The 16,461-nt window shown below is 51.0% G+C and overlaps 1 protein-coding gene across 7 annotated transcripts in view; it reads right to left on the minus strand.

Annotated features, from left to right (window-relative positions):
• Nucleotides 1–14,481: 14,481 nt before the first annotated feature.
• Nucleotides 14,482–16,461, minus strand: part of A4galt (alpha 1,4-galactosyltransferase (P1PK blood group)) — a 30,359-nt gene continuing 28,379 nt past the window's right edge. For all 7 annotated transcript variants that reach the window (XM_015998792.3, XM_076556435.1, XM_042264801.2 and 4 more), the window contains one exon: nt 14,482–16,348. In XM_015998792.3, coding sequence (XP_015854278.1) covers nt 15,256–16,302 — 1,047 coding nt within the window. In that variant the 5' untranslated portion in view covers nt 16,303–16,348 and the 3' untranslated portion in view covers nt 14,482–15,255. The remainder of the gene's footprint in view (nt 16,349–16,461) is intronic.

The raw sequence follows: 16,461 nt of genomic DNA on the forward strand, positions 1-16,461 counted from the left end.
TCTGCAAGAGCCACAAGTGCTTTTAACCATCATCCATCTCTACGGTCTTGCACTGGACTGTTAGTTAGCTCAGTACTTATTTTCTTACCCGTTTTTCCCAGCTCCCCTTGCAATTATGAGAAGTATGGCCTAGTCAATAATGGCAGAAGTGTGGCCAGTCCTGATGGCCCACGCCTTGAATCTCAGCACTCAGGCGGTAGAGGCAGGTAGATCTCTGAGTCTGAAGATAGCCTGGTCTACATAGTGAGTTCCAGGCCACCCAAGGCTACACAGTGAGAACTTGCCTCAAATTAATTAATTAATTCAGGGAAGGAGAGATGGCTTAGTTGTTAAGAGCATTTGCTGTTCTTCGAGAGGATGGGGGCTCAGTCCCCAGCACATAGTGGCTCATAATCACCCCAGTTCCAGGAGGTCTGACTCCCTCTTCTGGCCTCCCTGGGTATCAGGCAAGCACATGGTACACACACACACATGCAGGCAAGCACTCAGACACAAAAACCAAAAACAAATCAATAAACATGGACGTGATAAAGTGGCAGTGATCTCTGGGTAAAATCTGCAGGGTGAATGTGGGTGCAACGGCAGGAGCTGGAGCAGCTACTGAGGGGCCATGAAATAAAAGCTGAATGTTCAGAGACAGAGGAAGATTTCAGAAGCCCGAGATGTTTAGATGATTAGGGGAAATTATTAATTGAGCCCACACTCTCCATTTTCTAGTCCTGTACCTCAGAGAAACGAAGCCTTTGTTGTCCAGGCTGTTGTTAATTACACATGCTTGTTTCATTTCTGGAGCTCTCATGTTAGGTAGATGTTGCCTCGCTGGGGTTCCAGCAGCTAGCCTAGGATAGCTCTGGTCCCTGCCAGTCCTGAAATCCTGTGGTTACGGGAAGCAGAGAGGCAGGCTGCATGCTTATCCACCCTCTCACATTTTCCTCAGATGAACTGTTTTTCCTTAACCTCAGCCCTGACCTTTCATGATTGATCTGGGGATTGAACTACATTTAAAAACAAAATGGAAAAAAAAAAGCCCCGATGGAAAGTTAGCCGCCGTAGGAGACAGGGCTTTCTTGAAGTCTCTCTGGGAAGCCGGAGAGTTTATGGTCGTTGTACAATGTCCAGAAGGAAGATTATAAAATATTGTTCCTTTTACCCCCTTTTACCAAAACATGAGTCATTTTTTTTTAATTGACTCTGATTTTTTTATTCTTCAAGCCTGATTTCCCAGCATGCCTAGGATATAGCATTTCCCAGTGAAGAAATATTTAGGCCCATGTGGTTTCTCTGAAGTCTGGCAGACAGCTGAGAATTTCCCTGGGGAAGGGGAATGGGGAAGCTAAAGGCTTGGGCTGTACCAAGACAGAACTGGGGGGTGGGGATGACCGGAGCCTCTGGCACAGGCAGAAGTGAATCGGGCGGTGTTGGGCGGTGTTGTGGGACACAGAGGTTTACGGTTCAGGAGAGGGGATGCCACACCTGTGGGCCTCTCTGGGATGGGTAATTCTATCCCAGGGCTCCTGAAGGTATCACTGCATAGTCAGACAAGACAAACTTGGGAGAAGCAGAAATCCACCGAAGGGCCTGGGGAGAAGGCTTGATGTACAAGCATGGGGCCCTGAGCTGGATCCTCGGAACCCCCTGGGGGCAGAGCTGTTGGGAGTGGCTCACCTCTGTAACCCTTGTGCTGGGAAGAGGGGATGGCTAGATCCCGGGGCTCACAGCCAGCCAGCCTAGCCAATCAGTGAGCTCCAGGTTCAGTGAGAGACCCCCAGCTCACAGAAGGAGGCTGGGAGCTGGAGAGATGGCTTCTTGGTTAAGAGTGCTGACTGTTATTGCTCAGGACCCAGGTTCCATTCCCAGCCCCCACACGGAGGCTCGCAGCCATCTGCAACTGTAGTCCAGGGGGTTTGACATGGTTTTTGGCCTCTGAAGGCACTGCACACATGTGACACACAGACATACACACTGGCCAAGCACCCGTAAAGTGAAAATAAAGGGTGGAGCGTGATTATAGGAAAACATGCAGTGGCCACCTCTGTCCTCCACACATGTGTGCATATGTGCACACCACCCACACACACTCACACAGGAAGTCTAATATCCCGAGTTCAATCTCTAGGACCCACATGTGAGAACTGACTCCCTAGAGTCTTTCACACCATGGCACGCCCACACACATGCACAGAGAAATAAATAAATAAAATGTGATATGAAAATAATTTTAGGGGTTGGGGAATTGAGCTCAGTGGTAGAGCGCTTGCCTAGCTAGCGCAAGGCCCTGGGTTCAGTCCTCAGCACCCCCCCCCCCCGGGGGGGGGCCGCGAGAAAATAATTTCAATTACAAAATTGGAAAATAGGAAAACTGAGTTAGCCAGCTTAATTATTCTGCTATAGGCCCCAGACAGTCAAAGACACCTCAGGGGCTGGTTCGGCTCTTTAAGTAGACAGTTATTTACAGAAGTTCCGAGTTTCTTTTGACCAAGAAAAGTTGGGGGAACTCCCGAAGTGGGTATGGGTGTGGGTGTCTCTGTTTCTTACTCCCAGAGTGGAGGTATCTGTTTATAAGCACACCATGGACACACATCGGCAGGTGACCCTCAGGTTCAGCCACTGAGAACGACAGCCCCTATGATTTCACTGCACATCATTCTGTTCTTAGTGAAAAAGGGTCCCTCTGCATAGCCCTGGCTGGCCTGGAATTTGCGCTGTAGACCAGGCTGGCCTTGAACTCAGAGATCCACCTGCCTCTGCCTCCCGAGTGCTGAGATTAAAAACATAAGTTACCTTGGGGCTGGAGCTATGGCTTAGTGGTTAAGAGCACTGGTTGCTGTTGCAGAGGACCTGGGTTTGATTCCCGGCACCCACATGGTGGCTCACAACTGTCTGTAACCGTAGTTCTAAAGGATATGATGCTTCTTCTGATCTTCAGGGGCACCAGAAACACATGTGGTCCATACACACACACACACACACACACACACACACACCACATACAGGCAAGACATTCATACACATAAAACAAATAAACAAACCCAGTTTTTTGTTGTTTTTTTTTAAAAAGCACAAACCACTGCACCCAGTGTGGTTTTGTTTTTGTGTTGTATAATTTCATGCAGCCTAGGTTAGCCTCAGACTTACTATTTAGTCAAAGATGTACTCAGACTCCTGTTCCTCCTGCCTCCACCTCCTAAGTGCCAGGATTACAGGTGTGCACCACCATGCTAGGTTATGTGGAGCTGGGAATTGAACCCAGGGCTCTGTGCATACTAGGCAGGCACTCGACTAACCGAGTTACAGCCACTGTCCTGTTCCTGCTTGTTTTTGTTTGTTTGTTTTGTTGTTTTTTTAAACCAGTTCTCACTGTGTAACTCTGGCTGGCCTGGAACTTGCTATGAAATCCAGGCTGGCCTGGAACTTGCATTGATCCTCCTGCCTCAGCCACCATAGATGTTTGACACCACACTTGGCTCCTTCTCAACCATTGTCAAGATACAGTTCAATCACACTGTGCTTGGTTGTGACACATCACCATTTTATTGATTGATTGTAGTGGTGGATGACCTTGAACTTCTAATCTTCCTGCTTCCGCTCCTCAAGTTCTGGGATTCACCAACGAACTGGGTCTGTTCAGTGCTGGGGATCAAACCCAGGACCTCACGCACACGAGGCGAGCACTCTACCCACAGCACCTCACTTTTACTTTGAGTCTTGGAGACTTGAGTCTGTTACTTCTCAGCCCCCACTGTCACCATCCCATTTCTCATCCCTATGAGACTCCAGAGCCTGGGGCTGGAGAGATGGCTCAGAGGTTAAGAGCACTGGCTGCTCTACCAGAGTTCCTGAGTTCAATTCCCAGCACCCACATGGTGGCTCACAACCATCTATAATGAGATCTGATGCCCTCTTCTGTGTACATAATAAATAAATAAATCTTTAAAAAAAAAAAAGACTCTAGAGTCACGAGCTCCACCAACTTGGTTTTGCCCTAGGATGGAGGATGATGGGTCCTGGTGACTGTACAGCCCTCTGGGGTCAAGATGAAACCCCCCAACACTTTGTCCCTAGTCCCAGCTTGGCTCAGCAGTAGCGGGGCAAGGTACAAATATGCAGATGTCACCCAAAACTCAGAGGGGGTTTTCTAAGGCAGAATGGGTGGTTTGTAGGCCATTGTCTTTGTGGCAAAACCCAGAATGGGAGCCTGAAGCTGAAGCAGGAGTAACGACCCCAGCTGAGGACAGGACACAAGCATTCTGGCTCTGGCTTAAAGGCACAGTAAATTTGCTGATCCGTGTGAGACATCTCGTGGGGGAGTAGGAAAAGCCGAGGGTCTGTGTGACCTTAATGGACAGCAGATCCACGAGCCACGAGGGACAAGACTTTCGGAACAACACAACTCAGGAGCCGGTGAGTTCAGACTTGGGAAGCCTGGCTCTGAGCTGTTTATTTTAGGTGTATTTAAACACAGCACAGTCTGCTGATATCTGTCCTTGTGCCGACTAACTCAGTCCCGACAGAGCATGCCAACATCGCTGTGAGCAACAAAGCAAACTAAATACAGATCAGACGTGATTGCCTTGAAACTCTCTGTAAAGTACACTCGATACCTTCCATAAAGATGGGTTCTAAGATTGACTGAGAAAAACAAGTTTACGAGAAAGCTCTAGAGGAGAGTCTGGTACGGGCTCTGGCAACACAGATTACGTAAAGGTCACCAGGCTAAACCACACTTTTGCTCCAGCCTTCTAGGCAAAAAACAGGTTTTACATTCCTCCCCTCAAGGAACAACTCTACGTGCTAGACATTCCTGGTCCCCCTAGTGCATATCTGTGAGCATAAAGATCTCCATGGCCCCTACAGGGAAACACCCTGTCACTGGCACAGAAATCTTCTTTCCTGTTCCAGAGACCAGGCTCAGAACCAGGGAAGCTGATGGCGTCACCACAGCCTGAAGCTGGAAGCCTGGAAACCAGGACACCAGAGAGTCCTGCTGCTTGCAGTTCCAGCTTGAGCCCGGAGGGGTAATGGCCGAAGTGGAAGAGCGTGACCCAACCCTGCCGGAAGAGACTATTTCACCCTGTTTCTCTCACTGGGAGCCATGTGATGGACTAGACCATGCTAAGCACCGAAGGCAGATCTTTCCCACCTGGTCCACACAGGCTCAGCGGTTAACTTCCCAGGTGTACCCCAAACAATGCTCTACTGCTTCCCAGGGATTCCTCAGCCCTGTCAAGTCGACATCCAGATAGACTCAGGCTCTCTCTCACCATCTGATGGACATTTAGTTTATTCCCACCTTGCAGCTGCTCTAAACTCTGGCTCAAGGAATCTGCCTCCTCTACCAATGTCCACCTCCAGGTGTGGCGGCTACTTCTTGGGAGAGGCCGCCTCCCTGTCCTTCAGCCCCCTGCCCCTTCTAATGACTTGTTATGCCTCTTTTCCTACACCCTACATTAAATTCTCTCTCCTGAAGGGGGCGGTGGTGGCGCACGCCTTTAATCCCAGCACTGGGAGGCAGAGACAGGCGAATCTCTGTGAGTTTGAGGCCAGCCTGGGCTACAGAGCGAGATTCAGGACAGGAACCAAAACTACACAGGGAAACCCTGTCTCAAAAAACAAAAAAACAAGCCGGGCGGTGGTGGAGCACGCCTTGAATCCCAGCACTCGGGAGGCAGAGCCAGGCGGATCTCTGTCAGTTCGAGGCCAGCCTGGGCTACCAAGTGAGTTCCAGGAAAGGCGAAAAGCTACATAGAGAAACCCTGTCTTGAAAAAAACCAAAAACAAACAAACAAACAAAAAAATTCTCTCTCCCTTTTCTGATTGTTTGAGACAGTCTCACGTAGCCCAGGCTAACCTCAAACTTAATGCATAGCTGAGGCTGGCCATGAACTTGCGATCCTTCTGCCTCTACCTCACAAATGCTGAACTTACAGGGTGTGCCACTGTGCTTTGTTCATGGAATTCTTTGTCATAATATAATTGGCGAGGTTCCCGACTAGACCAGCTGCCTGTTTTCTGTGACTGTAACAAAGGCCCGAGGTTTGTTTTGGCAAGGAATTGTAGACATCCCAATCCATGGCTAGGTAGGTGTTAGACCTCTGGTGGAGCCCTGGATGGCAATGGAGGGCACACACTGCTTACCACATGCCAGCGAGCAAAACAGGAAGGAACTGGGTCCCACAATCCCCTAAAGACCTCCCACCAGGCCCATGTGTTGAAAGGTTCCATTTCCCAGGAGTACCACCTTCAGGGACATTCTACACTGAATGACAGCAGGGACTCTGCTCATTCATTCAATCACTTGGGCACTCTTTCATTCCTTTAGCAAGCAGTCATGGGTCTTCCCGAGTCAGGGCTCAGGCAGGATGGAAGCAGGCTCGTGGATGGATCAGACTCTAGAGGAGCTCACAGTCTGATGGCAGAGGCAGTCACTGAGAGCAGCCGAGAGGGAAGCAGTCCTTAGGTCACTCCGAGTGAGGCTCTTCCTTCCTCTTCTGTCTACTTTTCTGATGTGGTCCAAAAGTTGCAAGTCTTGCAACTTCTGGATAATGTCCTTGCAGACATCTGCCTTGGACACCCGCGTGGCCCTGTTTGACTGACAGGAAAGTGGCAGTAGCTGAATTCTTTACAAACCACAACCCAAGGAGGGCTGAGACACCTCTGGCCTTGGACTAATGTGAGGCAGACGGGGTCTTCCACAAACCACTGGGCTTTTTGTTACAGAGGCTTTCAGGCTACTGTAGAACCAACCCATCCTGGGCATATGTTCAGTTCTCACCTGGTTGAGTAGCAGCCAGACTCCTCTAGGGTCTCACCTGCTTCTCTCCTTGGCAGTTGGTGAAGCTGGGTCGAGTATGAGTTTTGTTGGTGTATTAAGGACATTAGGAACGGCTTCTGGTCCCCACTGTCTGTCACCACTAACTGGTTTCCACCCACCCAGACTCTCCTGGAAGTACTGTGCTGGCTGGTTTTATGTCAACCTGACACAAGCTAGGGTCATTTTGGAAGAAGGAACCTCAGCTGAGAAGATGCCCGCACCAGACTGGCCTGGGAGCAAGCCTGCAGTGGTGTGTTTTCTTAATTAATGATGTAGGTATTCTGGTGGGAGCTCCACCTCAGCCCCTGGCACCCATATACCCAAAGAGTCTGGAATGTTCTGGTGGAAGTTTCACTTCAACTCCCCTCCCCCATCCCTCTCTCCAAACCTGCCCCCTCAAAGCCCACCAAAAGCCAACCCCTCCATGGGGCTGCTCAAGACCATGCCTACAGGTTACTTAAGGCCTGGTAGCCATATTTGTCATGTGACTCTTCCTCTGCCTTTCCAAGGGTCACCCAGGATTGCTTTGCTCTGTTCATTAAATCTGGGTTTATTAATTGGGTTTGGTTGGTTGGTGGCTACCCAGCAACCGGGGATTTAAAATTTATTTAGTGTCCAACCTGATTAGAGTTGAGTTTTCCAACAACCATGTGCCTTCCGGCCATTGAATGGACTTGCTCCATGAGTTACCCACATCCAAGCCAATGGGCTCTAAGGGGATCTGGGATCCCTTCTGTACCTTCCTGCCAGTCTGCTTGCCAAGCCACCTCAGTGCCAGGCAACTGGCCCATTTTGGGGTAGAGACAGTCTCTGCCTCTTGGGATTCCTTGTTTGAGAGACATCTTGCACAGGGATACCCCAAACCCCTACTGTTGGCTCCAGACTATCTCGGAGGACACTCTGTCATACTCTCCGGGTCTCAGGCTAACAGCTTGTGAATGTATACTTCCGGGTCCTTTTCGGGTGGGGGGTTCCAAAACAGCTTGACCACACAGCTGCCATGACAGGCTTAGAGGCCCAGACACAGCTTCTGGCAGGCAACACCTGGACCCAGGAAAAGCCATAAGCTGACCCCACGGACAGAGTCCAAGCTCCCAGCTTGAAAATAAAGGCTCTTCACTTTTACATACGGGATTCAGTCTCCATGGTGGTCTTTTGGGGGTCCCTGCAATCTGGGCATAACATCCAAGTTCGTTCCCTAGACACCCTATGAGATTTATCCAAACTGAGGCTGTCTCATGGTAGGTCAGTCTGAGCTCCCCCGGGACAGGTTCATGAGCACTGTGTCCTGCCCCTCCCTTCCTGCCGTCTGTCTATGTCTCTGCCCTTTCTCCCTGACCCAGGCTTCTGCCTGCCTGTGTCTCATGCTTCTGTCTAACTGCTCTCCCAGTTCCCCGACTCGTTGTTTTCCTGGATGCTCCCCTGATGTTTGGTCCAGCCAGCTGGGACTCATACCTCACACATGGCTGTTCGCTGCTCCTCCCCCAACAGCCTGGGAGACCCACAGCTTAAGCTGCAGCCGGGGGTGTTCTCCACGTGGCTCTTGCCCCTCTGCCAGCTGCCCCCTTTGGTTCCTGGTTCCCGTGCTCTTTCCCCCATGCACCCTAAAATTCTACCTTCCACTCGCCCTTAAATCCATTCTCCTTCAGTATGCTCTAGTATACCTTTCTCTCTCCTAAAAAATCTCTTTTTTCCCAAATTTCTCAGCTTGCTGTTCCAACTCACTCAACCCGACAGCATGTGCTTCTCCGGTATTCTTCACTTTACCTCCGCAGCCCTGGGTAGCCGGCTGCCCAACCTGGCAGGAGCCGCATTATGGCCGGGCGGGAAATGTTAAGTTGGTCATCTGACATGGATTCCTGGGGAAAGTTTATACGTCTTTCTGTTAAAAGTTTTGTTTCTGTTAAAATCTTGTCCACTTTCTGCATGTGGATGGAAATGTATAAATGTGTGGCCTGCATGCTTGTTTTAACTGGTCTCGGGTGTCTGAATTTGCGTGTCCTGTGTGTCTTGGTTATAGCTTAACGGATGATTACAGCTAGCTGCCCTGGCTTGGGATCTGCCGCTGGGCTTTGCTGAATCTGACGTCATGAAATCTGTAAAACTTATAACTCCAGATTAGAACTGCTCTGGAAAACACCACGTGGTCTGCCATGGTGAGGATGACCATGTGGGCGGGGCCATGATGGTTTACTGAGGTATTAAGGCTGCTCCTCTGCATCCATGTACAGGCAGCCAGATATTGTGACCTTAGAATAAGCCATTGATATTACAACTAAATTGTTTACAATGTTAAAACTTGATTTTGCTTTTTATATCTTAGGAGCACAACTGAAAACTAGAGACTGACTCTTCTTGCTTTTACTACCATTGGTAAGCTGTAACTAACTGGGAAAACTGTGTATCCAGATTTAACTTATATACGCCCTCAAAGTTAAGCCCAAACAACATTTGTCCAATTTAGATATACTTAGCAGATTTTGTTCCCCTAGTCTTCAAACACCGTTAGAGATCTGAGAATATAGCATTTAATATAAAAGCCCTTTCTGATAGACACGTCAGCTCCTAGCAGCATCCTGTATCTTCTCCAAGATGGATGGCCACAGAAGAATTTCTTCCTGGAGGCTTATGGCAAGGTTGGCCACACAGTCAAAGGCTGCCTTACAGTGCGGCCGAGATCCTGTTCAGACTGTGAATTAAGTGGAGTAAGGGGGATCGATTGCCCCTCACTGCAAAGTCAAGGTGGGTCTCCCCAAATTCCTACTCCACAAAAAAATCTGTCAGATCTTCTGGGCTTGGCAGCTAGCTAAAGGCAAATACCGCTTCTGGGGTTTGTGTCCTCAAAAACCACGGAGAGACTTGGGATGGCTGCCTAGGTAGCTAGGAAACTTTCTTACTCCTGCTCATTTACTTTTCCTTCTTCTCAGATTTGATGGTGTTTGATGACCAGGGTACTGATAGACTTGCAAGTTTTACAGCTCTCCCCCCACCCCAAGGCTACAAGCACCTTGGTAGCTCATTAGTGAGTTTCCTGTTAAAAGTACAGACAGGTAAGCCTCATTCAGAGACTCCATACAGGATAAACTGGCTTATAAATGCAGTTTTGATAGACTGATAGAGCACTGGCTACAAACAGTTTTTAGGGGTCCTTAACTTTCTATGGATTTTTAACCCTTTTGATATGACACCAAGATATAAATCTGTTCCAGCTGTTTTACAGACACCTGCAGGTTCCTGCACAGGTCCACCCCTCCTGCCAGACTCATGCCAAGGCCAATCCACAGGGGGTCCTCCAGATGCGCCAGCCCTTGTACCAGCTCCCAGGACGCCATACCAGGTGAGTACTGACAGGTTGATTGCACCCACATCCTCACTCATGAAAAGCTACGTAATCTCTTCACTCTTACTGACACTTTTACGGATGGATGCACCCCCATCCTCCAGGGAAACAGAAGATGTGATGGATCCTGTACTCCTGGAACACATCATCCCTCGATTTGGCGCCCCAAGCTCCCGGAACATCAGCGCTGGTACCTCCCCTCCAGACTCAAGGGCATATTTGCTCTTCCGTCTGGCTCATTCACCGTTGTCTCTTCTGTACAACCAGGGCACATCTCTGTTTCATTCTTTCTGGGAATCATATCACTTTCCCCGTGGCTAACCCCACACATAGGGCAGGTGTTAGTAATCTGTTTTCCTAGCAACCTGCCTTCTCCACCTCCTCAAGAAACCTGTGCCTGAGGTCTCCAGGATGGCTGTTAACAAGATGGTCCTCCACTCACACCTCCTGCTGAATGTGAGCCCACCGATTCGACTTCCCGTTCCCCACGTCGCGCCATGCCAGCAGGAAGTAGCCAGATTTGAACTGGTTCCCCTATACCCAAAGAGTCTGGTGGAAGCTCCACCTCAGCCCCTGGCACCCATATAACCAAAGAGTCTGGAATGTTCTGGTGGAAGTTTCACTTCAACTCCCCTCCCCCATCTCTCTCTCCCCAAACTCACCTCCTCAAAGTCCACCAAAAGTCAGCCCCTTCCCTGGAGCTGCTCAAGACCATGCCTACAGGTTACTTAAGGCCTGGTAGCCATATTTGCCATGTGACTCTTCCCCTGCCCTTCCAAGGGTCACCCAGGACTGCTTTGCTCTGTTCATTTAAATCTGGGTTTATTAATTCGGTTTGATTGGCTTATTACATTGGTGGCAGCGGATAACCAGCAATTGGGGATTTAAAACTTATCAGTAGGAAGGCCCAACAATATAGATAGTGCTACCCCTGGGCAGGTGGTCCTGGCTCTATAAGAAAGCAGGCTGAGCAAGCCACGGGGAGCAAGCCAGTAAGCAGCACTTGTCCAAGGCCTCTGCATCAGCTCCTGCCTCCATGTTCCTGTCCTGAGTTCCTGTCCTGACTCCCCTGGATTCTGGACTATAAGCTGAAAGATGAACTAAATCCTCTCCTTCCCAAGTTGCTTTTGGCTGTGGGGTTTATCACAGCCCTAGAAACCCTAATGAGGACATGCTTGCCATCCCCTTTGCTGCCCCCCACTCCCCCGGCATAGATCACATTTGAATCCTTGCCAAGTCCGGTCCTCCAGCCTCACAGCAGCATTCCCAGCATGCCTAGCGCCCAGCTGGCGCTAAGCAGAGGTCTGTAAGAAGCACAGCAGGAAAGCAGACTTCCAGGAACAGGGCCCACAGTGCTCACCCATCCTTGGCCTCTGCTCAGGCACTCAGATGGAGGGCGGTCCAATTTAATATTTAAACAAGAGGCTGAATGTTGATACAGCAGCAGGGGAGAAATTAGTCCCTCAGGCCTGAGCTTCTGGGAAAGACTACCCTGCTGGCCAGTGCCTGGCTGGCTAGCCTGGAAGATTCATTAGTTAATTGACAGAGAGCTTGCCTCGCACCCCTATGGGTTCTGTCTTCCTGAGCCCTGGACAAAGGCATCTGTAAACAGACTAGCCAGTGAGAAACCATAGGGGCCTGAGGATCTGATTTCATGTCCCCAGGACATGTTCCACCCAAGGCACCCCTCCCTTTTCCTTTTTCAGAATCCAGCTGCACAGTGAATGTTCTGACTTCTCCATAAAGAGGCAGCCCAAGGTTGCCAGGGTATCCGCCCACTGTGGGGTTGGCCCAGGGCAGGGGAAATGCTTGCAGGGTATCTGGAATTAGGCCCAGGCAGAGGGTGAGGGACCCTGCAGGGAGTTGTGTGTGTGGTGGTGATGGTGGTAGGGGGTGGGGTCCGGGGCTCTGTCTGTGGGTGCAATGGAGTGATGAGGATGTTCAGCTTCAGGCCACACAAGCCCTGCCAGCCTGCCTCCATCTATCGCTCTCTAAATGCAGGAAGGGTCTAGACTGAACCTCCGCTCCCCAGTGTGGAAGGGGGGGTGTTATAATAATGGGTTTGGGGGCACACAGTGTGTATGTGCCAGGCACCAACTGATTTCTGACAGCCCCATCCATGCTGGGAGGTGACATCATTCAGCTCCTCTTTGCAAAAAGGGAATAAGCCATGCCTGGCCACAACTCAGAGCTGGCAAAGGAGTTCTTTAGCCGGACATTAGGGAGCCTTTTTCCAGCCCAGGAAGTGCATGAACAAGGCATGTGATGGTGGATGCTGGGATCCCCTCTCTGGGTCTCAAAGCCTCTCAGTCTAGGAATGAGTCAGCTCTTGTCAGCCAGGCAGGCCCTGCCTCCCTATTCTGTCTGTTCTCCAGGGTATGATGTTATTTCTGGTGTGCTGTATCTTGACTGACAGTTCATGGCAGCTGGATTGAAAGGCAGCTGGTTGGGCGAGACACAGGCTGTTGAATGAAGGTAGGTAGAGAACGCAGAGGAACCTCTGCTCAGTGCTACCCATTCTCAGAGCATCTTTCAGCTCCCTGCTCTTGGATGCAGCCCAGCTAAGCATGACTCAAGGGAGATCTGGGGCCAAGGCTGCCGCCTGGATCCATCTGGAAAGCCAGCCCACAGGCCTTCAGAGAGGGCTGCAGCTGTGTGTCAAGGAGTCATGTGGCCATGTCTCAGACGGATGATGTGCACCAGGGAGTTAGGTAGACCATGGCAGGCCCCTTCTGGGCCCTCAGCTCTGCAGGGGACACAAACATTTTGAGACCCTCACCTGATTACACGGGATTCTGAGTCCAAGCCTGGGAGTGACCCTGAGAGGCATTCGGCCAAGTTCCTACTCTCAAGACCTCTGCTGAGACACTAACCTAGGATGACCCCTGGGCGCTGTGTGGCAGGGGGAGGCACAGGCCTAGAAGGCTTCCTAAAAGGCAGTGTGCATTGTGGGCAGCAATGAGAGCTGGTGATGGAGATGGCTGGAGAGGCTGCAGGCAGCAGGCCAGGAGCACAGTGGCTGTCAAGATTCAGCTATGAGAGTGAGAAGGGGCCAAGCATAGGAGATTAGTGTGGATGAAGGGGGGGGGGCGAGCTATAGAGGGCCTTGAATGCTGGGCCTAAGTGTTAGGTTTTGTTTTGTAGGCAACAGGGTGCTATGGATGAGCTTAGGGGGGGGGGGGGGGAGGTATTTCGTGTGTGTGCTAGCATGTTAGGATCTCACCATAGGACGATCATGAGGTTAAAGAACCCCAACCTAAGAGATCACTTCACTTGTTCCAATATGTAATCACATATAGTGTTTGTGTTGCTAAAGCCTGTAATTCAAAAACAGAAAGAAATTTAACAAGATTGGTGGAGCAGGGCACAGTGGCCCATGCCTAGAATCCTACCTCTCGGGAGACTGAAGCAGGAGAATTGCTATAAAGTCCACACCAGCTGGCTGTGATTGTAGAGGTTTTTGTTGTTGTTGTTAGTGTGCACGTGTATATGTGCTCCTGTGAGTGAGGAGCTAGTGGCGATTCCCTGGAGCTGGAGTTACAGGGGCTTGTGAACTGCCCACCAGGGTGCTTGGTCTTCTGGAAGGGGAGCAAGCGCTCCTAACAGATGAGCCGACTCTCCAGCCCCTACAGTTGAACCGTCTTCAAATGACATTCTGATTGATTGGAGAAAGACCTGGCTTACAGTTTATTGCCTTCAATGAAAACCTCATCCGCTCTTGAATACCTTTGGAGCCAGGCAGCTCAGCCCCTTACTGAGCCGTCCAAGCCTGTGTGCAGGCAGAGAGAGCCCAGAGGCTGATATGTCTCCCAGCTTGGTGGCTAGAGAGCAGCCCAGGGATCCTGGCAGCCTCCTGACCTCCCACCACCCACAGGAATGGCCAGCCATCAGAGGAAGGAGTCAGCTGTAACCACATAGATGCTCCTGTGGCCCAGCCCTGCGACTACATAGCAGGTCACTTCCAGGAGTTCCCAGAAGCCTGGCCGGGCTTCCATGTGAGGCCAGAGTCCCCTCCCATGGCTGTGACTAGGCCCCTAGCCTCACACTTGGCTGTTCACATTGAGCCCCATGTAGGCTAAAATAGATGTAGGCTTATTGAGAGGCATGAGTAGGCTGGGGCTCCACTTCTGTGATTTGTGTGCCTTGAGAAGTGAGGTGACACCACAGATTCCTCTCATGCCTTATCGGCCAGCCCCCCAGTTCTAAGCCCAGCCTCTCCAAGTGAGTTTTGTGACCCAGGAGATGGCCACCCTCCAGCTCCTTTCCCGTCTGTAGAACGGCGTGTGTTGGCCGAAATCGGCGTTCACAAATGTGTTATGTGACTATGAGGTACTAGATGTTGGTCAGTCACTTTTATTATAGCCTCCAGTGTCTACAACAGGAAGGGGATGTAAGACACTTTCCCCAGACAGGCAGTGGTGGCGCACTCCTTTAATCCCAGCACCCGGGAGGTGGAAGCAGGCAGACCTCCTTGAGTTCGAGGCCAGCCTGGTCTATAGTGAATTCTAAGACATCCAGAGCTACACAGAGAAACCCTGCCTTGAAAAACCAATAACCAAAACCAAACAGAACCCAAACCAAACCAAAGAATACTTTTCCCTAGCCAAAAGAATTTCCATATCCCCTCCACACTGGAATGGACTGTGGCAGATCTTCAGAGCAGTGCCCTACGGGAGGAAAGATGGAGTTCCCAGCCAGCTCTGCCCTGCCCCTTGGGCTCAGGAAGCTGGGAGAGCCCCACCCTTCTTGGCATTTCTACCCAGGCTTCTCTGAGCTCTGCTCCTGGCCCCAGTTGACTTCCAGCTACTTTAGGATGCTCTCCCATGTTCCAGGCTTGCTGATCTAGCTCATTAAGGTCCCAGATGCTACTAAGTCTAGCATCACTTGCCAGGCCAGAACACTGGGCAAACTGTATCCACCAGTCTCACCCTGGCCTGCAGGGGCAGGTGCGTAGAGGTGGCACATGCTCCCTGTGCCAGCTTTGATCTCCTCTGAAGTTGGCAGCAGCAGCCCGGAGCCATCTTTCCCGCCTGCTCGCTCATCTTGCCTCCCTGGGAAAGGCAGTCACAGTGCTGATATAACATGAAGGCAGCCTGGAGAACCCTCACAAGTACATCTTCATGGCTTCATGTGTCGTGGGGCAGTAGCGGGCATGTATCTGGGCCAGCAGAGCCTTGGATGTGGAATCTAGGTATGTACCCTGACTTTTCTTGTTCCACACGTGAACGGCGTAGGTGGCATTGAGCAGCCGGGCCAGCTCCTCAGGGCTGATGTCTTCAAAGTATTTCTTCCAGTCCTGCCAGGGGATGGGATAGAAGGCCTCAGGGGGCAGGGCAGTGACCCCACGGCAAGTGTGGCTCTCCTCCAGGCTGCGGGTGGAACACCACTTCTTGAAGACCCGGGTGAGCAGTTGGGGGCCCTGGTGGCCCCAAATCAAACCGTTGTAGTGGTCCACAAAGTCACGCATGCACAGTGCCAAGAAGTCATGGTGGCGTTCGAAGGCTAGGAAGGCTCCATTGAGGACGTATCGGGATTGGAGGCCCAGCGTGTTGGTCAGGTTCCTCAGGTTCTTGAGGACGATGAAGTCTGTGTCCAGGTACGTGCCACCGGACTTCCAGAGAAGTGCAATCCTAGAGGCATCAGACAGTACGGGCAGCCAGTAAGGCTCCCATCGATGGTTCATCTCCAAGTACCAGGCTGCCAATGGCGTGTCCTCAAACAGCTCCTGCAGGTCCAGAGGTTTTATCTGGACATTGGGGAAGCATCTCATAAGAGAGATGCCAAAATTCTGAGGCAGTTTCTTGGTTCCATGCAGCCCTTTCATGAGCACCACCACCTGGGACTCTGGGTGTGCCCTGGCAGCTGACTCCACAGAACACATAAACAGGAAGCTGGGGTTGGTCTTGTCCGAGGTCTCTAGGAAGAAGATGCTACCTGGGGCAAGGATGCTAGGAAAGGCCAGCTGGGGGCAGGAGATGTGCACTGGCAGGCTATTCTGTTGTCCTTGGTCCTTGGGTGCACCCACTGTGTGCCAATAGATCATGATGGAGACAATGAGTGTGATCTTGAAACAGATAATGAAGAGGGTGAAGACCCGTTGTCTGGGGGTGCCCCTGAGCATCCTCAGCAGGCAGTCAGGGGACTTGAACATGGTCTCCCCAGATCACGGCAGGAGATGCCCACGAGGATTGACTGGCCTGTAAGAAATGAGGACCAGCATTCAGGTTGGCTGGCTGCAGGGATCCCTGACTCTCAAGAAACGTGTTTCCTGCCAACACCAGGGAACTACTAGCTTCCAAAGCCTGGGGTC

The sequence above is a fragment of the Peromyscus maniculatus genome, chromosome 20 (genome assembly GCF_049852395.1).
Source record: "Peromyscus maniculatus bairdii isolate BWxNUB_F1_BW_parent chromosome 20, HU_Pman_BW_mat_3.1, whole genome shotgun sequence".
NCBI classification, from domain to species: Eukaryota; Metazoa; Chordata; class Mammalia; order Rodentia; family Cricetidae; genus Peromyscus; species Peromyscus maniculatus.